At 39.2% G+C, this 14,378-nt stretch overlaps 2 protein-coding genes across 2 annotated transcripts in view; both read left to right on the top strand.

Annotated features, from left to right (window-relative positions):
* The window catches only part of LOC112015342 (uncharacterized), a 36,039-nt gene that overhangs the window by 20,796 nt on the left and 865 nt on the right, over nucleotides 1-14,378 (top strand). Inside the window, exon 2 of the mRNA XM_065765330.1 lies at nucleotides 12,800-13,863. Coding sequence (XP_065621402.1) covers nucleotides 12,802-13,863 — 1,062 coding nt within the window. The 5' untranslated portion in view covers nucleotides 12,800-12,801. The remainder of the gene's footprint in view (nucleotides 1-12,799; nucleotides 13,864-14,378) is intronic.
* On the top strand, nucleotides 4,898-6,136 carry LOC136064088 (uncharacterized). The gene is made up of 2 exons (XM_065765363.1): nucleotides 4,898-5,355; nucleotides 5,455-6,136. Exons 1-2 carry the CDS (start codon nucleotides 4,898-4,900, stop codon nucleotides 6,134-6,136), a joined length of 1,140 nt encoding a protein of 379 aa, XP_065621435.1.

The raw sequence follows: 14,378 nt of genomic DNA on the forward strand, positions 1-14,378 counted from the left end.
AAGAAACGACAAAACTCCAAAGACAGAATAAGAGTCACACCCCATCCGATCCACCTAACCAACAAAATATCACCTACTTGATAAATTTTTAATTAGCCTAGTCCTCTCCTCCAATAATATTTACGTTCGCAATGTATACCATGGATAAATTGTATCCGCTTTCATGTGCCATGACCAAATTCAGAAGCTAGCATTTATTATTCAAAAGTAATTCTAAAATATAACCGTTTTCATTTTACATCTCATTCAAATGTTTTTTATGCCATGTTGACGCATGTTGGCGAGCTATTAAAAGAAAAAAAATCTAAAGACAAAATATGCTTGCCTCATTCTATGGGATTCCTAATGGTTTCTCTTCTCTCTCAAATACCATTTCTTTCAAATCTTTTCCATTCTCTTTCTTATTTTGAGATTTGATCACGACTCTCCCTTTGAGTCTCAAAGCTTTACTTTGTAAAATTTTTGCGATAAGAGCTGTAATTGTAAAGAGTAATGTTTAGAGCATTTGGTAAACCATACAAGTATTATGGAAGAAGAAATTTTTTATAAAAAAAAGTGTTGTGCTCAGTGCATGAAGCTCCTATTTTTGCGTAGTTTGAGATGTTGAGAATTAGCCTCAAATTTCTTATTGTGACTAAGAAAGCTAATTGAGTTTCCTTGTTGAAGAAGAAGAAATTAATTTAATTAATTATTTATTGTTTTTGTTTTTTTTGTGTAGAAGAAAATGTTCTTTTTTGTAGGGATGGCAATTTTTGCCCGACCCGCGGGTACCCGGCCCGGTCCGACCCTAATGGGCCGGATTTTACCCGGTCCGATTAGGAATAGGGTCGGGTATGGGTTTTAAAAAAAAAAAAACCCGAAACGGGTCCGGGTCGGGTCCGAAACGACATCGTTTAGCCTTTCATCTTTGCTTTCTTCCTTTTAGTATCAGCTGTGTCGTTTTGCTCTGTTTTACCTTCAGTGCATTCCTTGAAGTCTTCTTTCTTCTTGACTGCAACTTCTTCTTCTTTAGCAGATGTCTCAATACTCCCTCTCAAGTTATGAACCATAAGTTCAGTGACTTGATCATTAGTAGTCTGAAGCTTTGGTGAGTAAATATCTATTAACCCCAAGCAAGTAATTAACCTGCTAAAAGCTGGTAGTCCCAATGCTTTTGTAAAGATGTCAGCTGTTTGAAATTGACTCGAAACATAGAATGTTTTGATCACACCTTCTGTAATTTTGTCTCTCACCAAATGGCAATCAACTTCTATATGTTTCGTTCTTTCGTGGAAGACTGGGTTTGCTGCAATATGTAATTAGGGATGGCAATTTTTGCCCGATCCGCGGGTACCCAGCCCGGCCCGACCCGAATGGGCCGGATTTTACCCGGTCCGATTAGAAATAGGGTCGGGTATGGGTTTTTAAAAAAAAAACCCGAAGCGGGTCCGGGTCGGGTCCGGGTTTTATTAAAAAAACCCGAGACCCGACCCGTTAAAAACCCGAAACTTAAATTACGAAAATACCCTCCTATATATATAAACCTAACCTAACCCTAATTCCCTAACCCGGTACTCAATCTACCTCATTTCTTTTCTTCAGTTCAGCCTCCCTCGCCTCCCTCCCTCATTTCAGCCTCCGTCCATCCCTTGCCTCCCTTGCCTCCCTCGCCGGTCAGCTCAGTTCCTTCCTTTACCTCCCTCGCCTCCCTCGCCTCAGTCCGTCCCTCACCTCCTTCACCTCCCTCGCCTCAGTTCGTCCTTCACCTCCTCGCCTCCCTCGCCTCACTCTGACACTCCGACGCTCTCTCATTTCAGCTCAGTCACGCCATCGCTTCCTCTGTCGCCGTGGGTTGCAACATCTTACTGAGTGCATTTCAAAGTATAGATTGCACAGTGTTGTAATTGTAGGTACTTGGATCTTGTTCTTATTGTGATTTTGGTTTTGATTTTCAAAATGTATAGAAGATGTTTAATTTAGGAAATTATTCAAGGAGTAATTTTTATCTATATGTTCTCAATGGAATACCAGTTATTTTATAATTTATTAATTTAGGAAATTATTCAAGGTGTAATTTTTATCTATATGTTCTCAATGGAATACCAGTTATTTTATAATTTGTTAGTCTTAGATAGTTGTTATAGTTTTACATTGGTTTCAATTTCATATTGTTTTATATGTGTTTGGTTGATGAGAAAATGAGGGAAGAGAAATCGAAACAAGTTATAATAAATTTTGGGGCTTTCTGCCTTGTATTGATGCCATTTGGAATTCTGTATTATGTTGGGTCTCGAATGTACATGAGATTAGAATTTGTTTCCATTTTGAATTATCCTTATCATTGTTTTCTTTTGCTTAACTTGTTTGTGATTGCTGATTATTTGGTAGCTGAGAAAAGAGAGGAAAATATATGATGAGGAAAAAAAAAGTTGGGGTTTTGTTTGTTTGGTGTATGGATCACGGGTTCTGTTTGAATCTGGGCAAAATTTGAGCTTAAATCTGGGCTTGAATTAAAATTTGGGCTTAACATTTTTTTTTTTTCGGTTGGGCCCGTTTGGGCCCAATTCTTAAACGGGGCCCGCGGGGCCCGGCTGGGGCGGGTCCGGGCCCCGGAAAAAAACCCGGTTCCCTAAACGGGCCGGGTTCGAGTTACGGATTTTGCCCCGCGGGTCGGGTCCGGGTATGAAAAAACCCGGCCCGAATCCGACCCGTTGCCATTCCTACTTTTTTGGAGTAAAAGGAAAGTTTATTATTTATTAAAGAAGTAATGTATTCATTATCCACAAAGGAATAGGAAATTGAGTATTAAAGATGGTATTGCAAAAATTTGATGGCTTTGGCCTAAGATTAAGAGTCCTCTATAGAGAGAGGAAAAAATCATAAAAAAGAAAATGAGAGAGTAGCCAAGAGTGTATAGCCTAAAGAAAAAGAAAGAGAACTCGCAACGAGTGCAGTGGTGAAGAAAAAGAAAATGTGAGCATAGCGAGAAGAAAACTAATATGTATGAGAGCAAAGAAAACAAAAAGATTTTCTTTAGTACAACTCTCCCTCATCTTTGACTCTTTGTTAGTTAAGGAGACTAAAGATGGAAGAGCTTATTGTCTTTCGTTGTGTTAATTAAACTATTACTTCAAACAAGAAATAAAAGGAAAAGGAAAAGGAAAAATAATAATAATAATAAGAAAAAGGCATGTTAGAGTGCACTTACAGTAGTAGTAGCAGTAGCCAGCAAATAGGTAGATGCAGTCAATAATTGAGGTCAGGAAGAGGAAGAGGAAGAGGGAGGGAGAGAGAAAGAGAGATGGATAAAGAAGGTAATAATAGATTGAAGAGCAAGAGGGAGAAAAAAAAGTAATAGCGTATGGACAATAAGAGTAAGAGACGAGACGATTAAGAAGAGAAGTCAGAAGTGGAACCGTTATTACGCGGAAAGAAGATGGGCTGTGACTTTCAAAATGGGGTCCAGCCTTGAACAAGCAGGACCGACACTCATAGAAAACAAGGCCCCGTTTGGTAGAGTTGTTAAACAACTTAATGGGACCGAGGAATTCTCTTTTCCTAGACGACCTCACCAAATATATTCGTCCACCTTGACACGACATGGACGAAGGTTGGCGAGTCATTAATAAGAAGATTCAATGCCTCGGATAGTTACCAATTTGTTGACAGAATGTTGAAGGCTCATAAAAACCCGCATTAATAAGCTCGAGGCATTACAAAAGAAGCACTAAAGCCACCATTAAGACCCCAACGACTAGAAACTATGAAGCTATCTATACACACTCATCAAAGACAGACAAGGTACATACACACATACCCAAAAATACTCTAATATAGATATCTTTGGTATTCAAAGCTTTCTAATCTCCCTAAAAACTTCTGTGTACTAACTTTATCATCGGAGGCGTTGTGGCAGCCACCACACTGGTGACCACCTAAGGAGAACCTTTACTCTACATTTGCAGGAATAGTGACGATTCAGCTCCATCTAGACAAACCTATAGTACTGATGATTTACGCTTTATCAGTTTGGTGCTGTCTGTGGGAAACGACATTTTCGCACCTAGATTTGAAAGCGTAGTTCCAATCAATTCCCAAATTCAAATGGAGTCCAACCAAGATTCTGCACATTAGCCCTGCAAATCCAAACACTTACGACTAGTGTGGAAGAACTTACCAGACAGAACCAGGAGATGAGGCTACGGCTTCAGCAAGAGGAAAATCGGTCTAGGACCAATCAAGAAAATGATGGAGATAGTTAAAGACGGAGTGACCGTCGAAGACCAGCCACTCTAGAAGGACCAAGCTCGGATCTCCTCCGGGAAATGAGAAAGTAGATGGATGAGTTAAGGAACGCCATAAAAGAGAAGATGGATCAAAGCCTAGAAAGAATGGTCAAAACGACGGATTCACCCTTCACGGCGGCCGTCCTGGAATGTCTAGTACCGTCAAAATTTTGCCTGCTTTAGCTTGAACCATTTGACTGACTGAAAGACCCCCTGGACACCTCAACACTTTTAAGACGACTCTAGGCCTTTAACAGCCTCCTGATGAAATACTGTGCCGCTCTTTCCCCACCACGCTCAAAGAAGCTGCAAGGGAGTGGTTCACAAAGTTACCAACATCGTCCATCGATAGTTTCGAACAGTTGGGCGATTCCTTTGTACGCCATTTCGTCGGAGGACAGTGCCCGAGGAGGCCAGCAGACCACTTACTTACCATCAGGCAAGGGGAGAAGAAGACCTCGAGGTCGTACGTGAAGCGTTTCACTTGAGAAACTTTAGAGGTCAACGAAGCTGATGACAAGGTGCAGCTGACAACCTTTAAAGCTGGATTAAAATCCAGGGAGTTTGCAGTCTCACTCACGAAGAATCTCCCAAAGACGATGGCAGAAATGCTTCTGAAAGCGCAGAAGTACATGAACGTCAAAGACGCTTTAGTAGTAATAAAAGACGTAGAGAAGTCTAATGAAAAAGGAAGGAAGGATGACAATCGTAGAGGGCGAAAAAGGGAGCGTTCAGATCTTCAGAATAGCGACAGAGGTAAAAAGAAAGACGATAAAACTCCTCAGACGGTAAAATTCACTCCCTTAGTTATATCTGTTGACAAAATTTTGGTGCAAATTAAAGATGAGCACTATCTCAAATGGCCAATGCCATTACACTCATCACCTAATGTATGTGACAAGAAGAAGTATTGCCGTTTCCACAAGGATCACGGCCACTATATGGAAGATTGCAGAGACATAGAGGAGCAAACAAAGGAACTCATTCGAAAAGGAAAATTGCAGAGGTTTATAAAGAAGGGAGAGCCTAGTAGGTCTAGGGACGATAACAAGGAAAAGAGCGAAGCCTCACCAAGGGACGAAGACCAAATGTCCTAATGTCCACCAAGTGTGATTAGGGAGATAAAGACGATCACAGGGGGACTAGTCACATGTAGGTCATTCAAATCCCTCAATAAGTCATATCACAGGCAGGTGAATAGCATTTACAAGACACCATCCTCAAAGCAGAGACGGACGGACAAGGACATGTTTTTCTCGAAAGAAGACACCAGAGGAGTAAAGCAACCTTATGATGACCCCTTGGTCATAATGCTTACGATAAAGGGGTTCAATACTAGGAGAATCCTTATAGATAATGGTAGCTCCGTGGACATCATCTATTTATTCGCTTTTCAGCAGCTAAAGTTAGATCCAGGAAGGCTACGCCTTTTTGAGTCCCCTTTCATCAGCTTCAGCGAGGACAGGGTGTACCCCAAAGGCATAGTGACGATGATAGTCACAATGGGGTCTTATCTGCGACAATTAACTCGTCAGTTGGACTTCTTAGTCGTAGATTGTCCCTCATCATACAATGTGATCATTGGGAGGCCCACACTCAATTGTTGGAAGGCAACCATGTCTACTTATTGCCTGAAGGTAAAATTTCCAATAAAGAATGGTGTAGGTGAAGTAAGAGGAGATCAAGTGCTAGCCAGAGAGTGCTATCAAGCAATGCTGGCTGTAAAGGAAAACCATACATGGATGATCGAGGAGAAAGAAGAGGAGAATGTGGAAGCCCTAGAAACTGTGGAGCTAGTTGACGGAGAGCCAACAAAGACTACAAGAGTAGGGACGACCATGAGTACAGACATGAAGAGGAAATTGGTCTAATTCCTTAAAGAAAGCCTGGACATCTTCGCCTGGAGTCATGAAGACATGCCAGGCATATCCACAGAGATCATCCAACACAAGTTAGACGTTGACCCCGAGAAAAAGCCCGTGTTTACTCCAAAACGAAACCAAGTAATCATAGACAAGGTAAATAAACTACTAGCAGCGGGCTTCATCCGAGAGGTCTACTACCTGGACTGGCTAGCCAATGTCGTCCCTGTAAAGAAGGCGAGTGGGAAATGAAAGATGTGCGTGGATTTCACAAACCTGAACAAGCCTGCCCAAAGGACAGCTTCCCCCTGCTGAGGATAGACCAACTAGTAGATTCCACAACAGGACACAAACTCCTGACTTTTATGGACGCATTCTCGGGGTATAACCAGATAAAAATGGTGGAAGAAGACCAAGAAAAAACTGCCTTTATCACAAGCCAATGGCTCTATTGCTACAAAGTAATGTCGTTTGGGCAGAAAAATGCAGGAACAACTTACCAGAGGTTGGTAAACAAGATGTTCAGTAAACAAATCGGAAGGAACATGGAAGTGTATGTGGACGATATGCTCGTCAAGAGTAAAGACGAATTTGATCACCTGGACAACCTCTAAGAAACGTTCACAACTCTCAGACAATACTAGATGAAATTAAACCCCAGCAAGTGCGCCTTTGGGGTGGCGTTGGGAAAGTTCTTAGGGCTCATGGTGTCCTAGAGAGGAATAGAAGCAAACCCAGAGAAGGTACAAGCCATATTGGAGATGGTGTCACCTAGGACCGTCAAAGAGGTCCAAAAGCTCACAGGAAGAATAGCAGTGCTCAACAGGTTCATCTCCAAAGTAATGGACAAATGCCTGCCCTTCTTTAAGATGCTAAAGCAGGCCTTCATTTGGACGGATGAATGTGAGAAAGCCTTCTAGGAGCTCAAGCGCTACCTGAGCAATCCACCCCTCTTGAGCCCATTTAAGGAGGGAGAAAACTTGTATTTATACCTGACAGTATCAGCCACAGCCGTGAACGCCACCTTGATTCGAGAAGAGGATAGAAGACAGCTCCTAGGTTACTATGTCAGCCAGGCCTTCCAAGGGGTAAAAGCCAAATACCCACTCATAGAGAAGATTGTATTCGCTTTAATTATAGCCTCACGCAAGCTACGTCCTTACTTCCAGGCAAACCTCATCTTGGTGATGATAGACCAACCTATAAAGAAGTCAATGAACAAGCCCAAGGTTTCAGGAAGGATGATCCAGTAGGCCATTAAGCTCAGCTAATTCGACATTGAGTACCACCCCAGAACAGCTATTAAGGCACAGGCATTGGTAGATTTCATCGCCGAGTTTACGGCTCAAGATAAAGGAGTAATAGACTGATGGTTGTCAACTTGAAAGAGGGGCGAAGTAAGGGTCATTATCATCACACCAGAAGGAGAGACGCTCAAGTACGGAGTCTAGCTAGCATTCTCAACAACCAACAATGAAGCTGAATACGAAGGAGTACTGATGGGACTAAGGGTTGGGAAGACGCTAGGAGTCAAAAACTTGCTCTTCTAGAGTGATTCAAAGCTCGTTGTAGGTCAAATAAAGGGGGAATTCGAGGCAAAGGAGGAAAGGATGCAAAAATACCTAAAGTTTACGAACCTTTTGACATAGGAATTTGATCAAATGGAGTTCGCATAGATCCCCAAAAGCCAGAATATGGGGGCAGATGAGCTAGCGAAACAATCTTCGCCGGAAGTAGAATCAACGAATACAAACCTGAAGATTGAAGTCCAGAATCATCCCAACATCGAAGAAGTCTTCACCTTCGCGATCCAAAGCGAAAGCAGCTAGATGACCCCAATCTTGTCCTTTCTTCAAGACAGACGACTTCCACATGACGTCGAAGAGGCCAGGAAGATCAAAAAGAGGGTAGCAAGGTTCACAATCCTGAATGACACCCTGTACAAAAAATGTTTCTCCATGCCTTACCTAAAGTGTGTCAATGAGGAGGAAGCCAAATATATTCTAGAAGAGATCCATGAAGGAGTTTGTGGAGACCATGTAGGCCCGAGATCCCTGATTAGCAAAGTCATCCGAACGAGTTACTTCTAACCTACCTTGTAGAAGGATGCAAAGGAGTTCGTTAAGAAGTGCGACACATGCCAAAGATTTGAGAACGTCCAATGCATCCCATCTGAGAAACTGACGACAATAGCCTCCCCATAGCCGTTTGCCTAGTGGGGACTTGACATCATTGGCCTGTTACCCCAAGGTAAAAGGTAGGTAAAATTTTTATTAGTTGCTATTGATTATTTCACAAAATGAGTTGAAACAAAAGTGCTATCAGCCATAACGGAGGTGAAGGTCCAGAGCTTTGTCTAGAAGAACATAGTCTGCCAATTCGGGATTCCACGGATGATCATATCGGACAATGGGAGGCAGTTTGACAGTCAAGGTTTTGGGGATTTCTGCTCAGGATTAGGAATTAAGAACTAATCCTTGAGAGGTTCTTAGCCCAAATACTTACCGCACCCATTCTGAGTGTTGAGAGAAGTTTTGGTGCCTATAGGAAGCATTAAAAGAAGTTAGTGAGTGGCGGATGCAATTGGGTAGAATTGCGAGATCTAAATAACTAGTGAAGATAAGACTCCGAGAAGTCTGTTGGTAGCTAGAGCTTGGAGGGCTTAAATACATTGGATAAATTAGACTTGGAGGGTCTTTTTAATATTCTTGTATTCCAATTTATTCACTAATAGATCGATTTCAGCTTAGAAGGCTGCGTAGAGGTTTTTCATCGACTACTTTGGTTTCTTTTTCGATAACACGTCTCGGTATTTTCTTGTATTTGCATCTCTCTTCCATACTTTTTAAACTTTACATTTATCACTTATTGTACTTGCTTATGGCTTAGAGTAGTGTTCCGGTTTATTGTGCTTCATTTACTCTTATTCCGCACTTAGATAAGTTAGACTAAAAGCAATTAAGCCGTAATTTAAAATTGAAGATCTAAATAAGTATTAGTGTTTTCACAGTAATTGTGCTTTCACTCTATAAAGAGATTCAACAAAACTTTTCTTCAGACTTGTCTTCTCTAATATGTAACAGTCCAACCATTTCTTTATATGACTTGGGCCAACTCCATAAAAGTAGTTGAGCCCAGAGTTCTCTTGGAAAATAATTTTCTTTGATTTGAAATCTTTTGAGTGTTTGAATATTATATTATAAAGTATAAACATGAAAATATTGGTGAGCCCACTCACCGTTAAACACCACTCGCAAAAAGAAAAAAATGAAAAAGAAAAAATGACTTTTTTTTTTTTTTGAGAAGAAATATATAACTTTACTAATGCAAAAACTTAAGGGATTACATCAATGTGAACTAAATAAACAATGTTTGGTGGCACGGACTCCATCTAAACTAAAATGAGAGAAGAATTCCTAGCTCTTTCGGTTAATGCATGAGGCACTGCGTTGCCCTGCTGGCTAGTATGAGAGAAGGAGTAGGCTTGAAACAAACCCAAAATAGACTTGCAGTCTTTTATGACGTTCCCTATGCAAGAACGGTCTGAGGTAGCTCCGGATAGTGCCTTAAATACTGTTTCAGAATCACCCTCGAAGACAACCCGTTGTAGGCCCAATTCTACAGCAAATAACACAGCTCGCCTAGTTGCCAAGGCCTCCAAGACTTCCACACTATCTGGCTTATTGATTTTTTCAGCTAAAGATCCCATCACTTCCCCTTTTTCATTCCTTATCACAACTCCTAGCCCTGCTTCACCCAATTCCTCCAACAAAGCTCCATCATAATTAGCCTTATAGAAATCTGATATCGGTGGTCTCCATTTCACTTTATTAGGAATTGCTTTGGGTTGCTTCGGTGTTGCCTTGGACTGAAACTCGGAGAGAGTGTTTTGGGCTGCTTCATATATCTTACCAACAGGGGTGCACGGTTCATTGACTCTGTTTTTGTTCCTTAGAAGCCAAATGTACCAAGCCACCACCACAAAGAGCTCCAGGTTCTCATGCTGAACTTCTATCATGCCAACCAGATCCGAGAAGGTCGAAACACCTTGCGCTGCATTTCGAATAGCCTGAAAATGAAGGCCCCATGCTGGTTGAATGGCAATGCAGTCCCAAAGGGCGTGAATGGTCGTTTCTACATGCTGTCCACATGAGATACAAACTAAAGAGTCCACCACCTGACGACAGAATAAAATGACTTAATGTAAGAGTATGTTTTATATTTAATTAAAAGATAAAATGACTTAATGTGCGGTGGTAGGTTTTATATTTAATTTTTTTTTTTTTAGAATCGGGTTTTATATTTAATTAAAAGCATGTTTTTAATGTAAGAGTATAAATTGTAATGAATATAATAAATATATATAGTATATTTTTAATATAATTAAAATTGATTAAAAAAACAAATTTTATTATTAAATAAAATTCAAATCTCTATATTGTAGTTACCACTTAAAATTGTGACTAAATTACACTTTTGATGCTTATAGTTTGAAATTATTTTTATTTTAGTCTCTTAAGTTTTAGATTTTTCATTTTAGTCCACCAATAAGTTTGACTTTTGTTTTCAAATGGTCATTCAATTAATCTCTGTAACTAATCTAATTGCTAAGAAAAAATTGCTTTGTTGGTATTTGATACACAATTTTAAAAACGCAATCAAACTTGATAAATTAAAATGCAAAATCTCAAATCTAAGAGTCCAGAATAAAAACAGTCAAATGGATCAATAGTGTCATTGAGCCTAAAATTATTTATGATATATTGTGCTATGTTGAAGGCAACTATAGGTAGATGGGGACATGAGCATTACTGACAGCCAGCAGCTGTATTTTCTATGAATCAATTTCCTAGAACCATCGAGTGAAGTACTAAGAAATTACAAACAAATGAATCATATTACCTTAAACCTTGCCTACTCCATATTTAAATAATCAATTCTGCAAACAATTTTAAATTTCACCTAGAGTAACATTTGTCATTATGTTCTCATTGTGATCCAGTAAGTTTAATTATGATATGACTAATAAGGTGGTTAGAGGGGGGCCGGGCATCAAATCTTATGATCACTAATCTCTCCCCTGATTCCTGATCACAAAATATGATTAGAAAATAGAACTGGTTGACATGAATTTGATAAAAATATGAATCCATGTCACTGTCATGAGGGTACAAGGGAACCATGTGCACCTCACGTGCTTCAAAAGGCCATGCTTGGGACAAGCCATCTTCCCCATACAGCAACATGGCCCATCAGCCTGGGTCCTGGTATGGTTTCACCCGCAGGCAAGCCCAGGCAAATCATATATATATATATATATAATAAAAAGATAATTATTTGTATAACAACTTGGATGGTCCAGATTGATTATATTTTTAGCAGTTAATATGGTTTTAAAAAAATTATAAACTAATGCTTCTGTTAGAATTATGGTTAAATTGTCATGATTTTGTAACCACTTAAACTTTTGGGACTATCACTAGTTTATTATGATATTAGATCAGATGGTCCTTCCTCTGAGTGACAATGAATGTTGAGCCCATATTTCATGCATTAACCATAGATAAAATCATCTGTGTATACTCTAATCATCAAAAAACTTTCGATATGCATTGCATGTGATTAGCAAGTGGATTACAGAATTTGATTCTATGGTTGCTAGTACAAGTGCAGTGGCCTTTATTTCATTTGTTAGTTCTTGCCCGTTTTCTCTACTTTGCTTGTTAATTCTTGTATCTTGGTTAATCTATTTTTTTTTTTTCTTTTTCTTTTTTCTTTTACATTCCTACTACTTTGATCACTCTTTCATTTTCGTTTATTGTCGATTATTTTTCACTTTTTCTATAATAAATGTATGTGATCTGTAACTTTTTTTCAATTTGTTGCTTCATTTCAATCTCTGATCATATGGAATTTGATGCAGATCTAATCTAGATCCTACTTTTAGATCTACTTATTCTATCTAATATGAATGTATGATTAAATTTCCAACATTTATATGATAGATATTATAATACTTCGTTCTGCTTAAGAAATACCTTTTTATTTTGAGTGTTGCTCTCAAAGTTGTATTGATTGCTACCAACATGTGAACTATTTGACAAATTAGATCAAACCTTTGTTATCTGTTTCATTGTTTTGATCTGCATTTTCTTTTATAATAATAAGTCAAGATCTGGTATTAAATGGGTTTGACAATTATTTGTATAACAACTTGGATGGTCCAGATTGATTATATTTTTAGCAGTTAATATGGTTTTTAAAAAAATTATAAACTGAGTAATGATTCTGTTAGAATTATGGTTAAATTGTTACGATTTTCTAACCACTTAAACTTTTGGGACTATTGCTAATTTAATTTATCATGGTCAGATCAGATGGTCCATCCTCTGACTGACAATGAACGTTGAGCCCATATATCATGCATTAACCATAGTTAAAATCATCTGTGTTTTTATACATACTCTAATCATCTAAAAAATTTCGATATGCATTGCATGTGATTAGCAAGTGGATTACAGAATTTAATTCTATGGTTGCTAGTTCAAGTGCAGTGGCCTTTATTTCATTTGTTAGTTCTTGCCCGTTTTCTCTACATTACTTGTTACTTCTTGTATCCTGGTTAATCTTAATAACTAATTCTTTTAACCTTGGAATTGTATTTCTATGAAGGCATGGCGTCCTACGATAAGCCTGAAGTTGTTGAAAGGGATGTTAAGGACAAGGAGCACGAGGAGGATGACAAACCCATAGTTGTTGAAAGGGATGTTAAGGACAAGGAGCACAAGGAGGATGACAAACCCGAAGTTGCTGAAAGGGATGTTAAGGACAAGGAGCACAAGGAGGATGATAAAGAGGAAGGGAAAGGTGGTTTTCTTGAAAAGGTGAAGGATTTCATTCATGACATTGGCGAGAAGATTGAAGGAGCTATTGGATTTGGGAAGCCAACTGCAGATGTGACAGGGCTTCACGTCAATTCTATCAATCTTGAAAAAGCGGAGTTTGTCATTGAAATTCTCATAAAGAACCCAAATCCGGTTCCTATCCCTCTGATTGACATAAACTACTTGATTGAGAGTGATGGAAGGAAACTTATTTCAGGGTTGATCCCAGATGCTGGAACGATCAAAGCACATGGTGAGGAGACTGTCAAAATACCAGTTACTCTGATTTATGATGACATAAAAAACACATATTCTGAAATTAAGCCCGGAAGCATCATTCCATATAGGATCAAGGTTGATCTCATTGTGGATGTGCCTGTTTTTGGAAGAATAACTCTACCACTTGAGAAAACTGGAGAGATCCCCATACCTTACAAGCCTGATATTGATATCGAGAAAATAAAGTTTGACAGATTCTCCTTTGAAGAAACTGTTGCAGTACTTCACTTGAAACTGGAAAATAAGAATGATTTTGACTTGGGGCTTAATGACCTAGACTATGAGGTTTGGCTGTGTGATGAGAGCATTGGATCTGTAGACCTCCAAAAATCTGCAAATCTTGTGAAAAATGGAATCACTTATATTGATATTCCCATCACCTTCAGGCCTAAGGACTTTGGCTCTGCACTTTGGGACATGATTAGAGGAAAAGGCACTGGTTACAGCATGAAAGGAAATATTAATGTGGATACACCCTTTGGAGCAATGAAGCTGCCCATCACCAAGGAAGGTGGTACTACCCGTATCAAGAAGAACAAAGAAGATGGTGGTGATGATGACGACGACGACGAGGTAAGTTAGGCCTGTAGCTCTCCACTATGAGGCATATAGATACGTCTATTGATGTCTTATGCAATTTTTATTTTTATTTTCATTTTTATTAGTATGAAAGGGTATACATGTTTTTACATGCATCATCTAAACAGTTCCCTCTTCTCTTTTGATGCCTTCTTCTGACAATATAGGCCTCTTCTTTCCATGTATTAGTTAAGAAAATGGTTGATTTACTTGGTGTCCATGGTTACAAGTGTGCAATGACCTAAGTTAATACCATCCAACAGTAGCATGCCAAATAGATTGATAAGCCATTTTAATGTTCTTATGCCAACTAGATTGATAAGTCATTTTAATGTTCTTGTGCTTGCACAAGAATTAAGCTGTGGCCTTGTGGGACTGCCATTAATTTTGTGGTGAGGTGGTGAGACACCAGAAGAAAATTAAGCATTAGATGCGAAGGTATTCACAATGCTGTCCTATAAACATTGTGTCTTTTGTGCATGTCAGAAGAAAAATAAGCGGTGCCTTGT

The sequence above is a fragment of the Quercus suber genome, unplaced genomic scaffold (genome assembly GCF_002906115.3).
Source record: "Quercus suber isolate HL8 unplaced genomic scaffold, Cork oak 2.0 scaffold_622, whole genome shotgun sequence".
Taxonomy (NCBI): Eukaryota; Viridiplantae; Streptophyta; class Magnoliopsida; order Fagales; family Fagaceae; genus Quercus; species Quercus suber.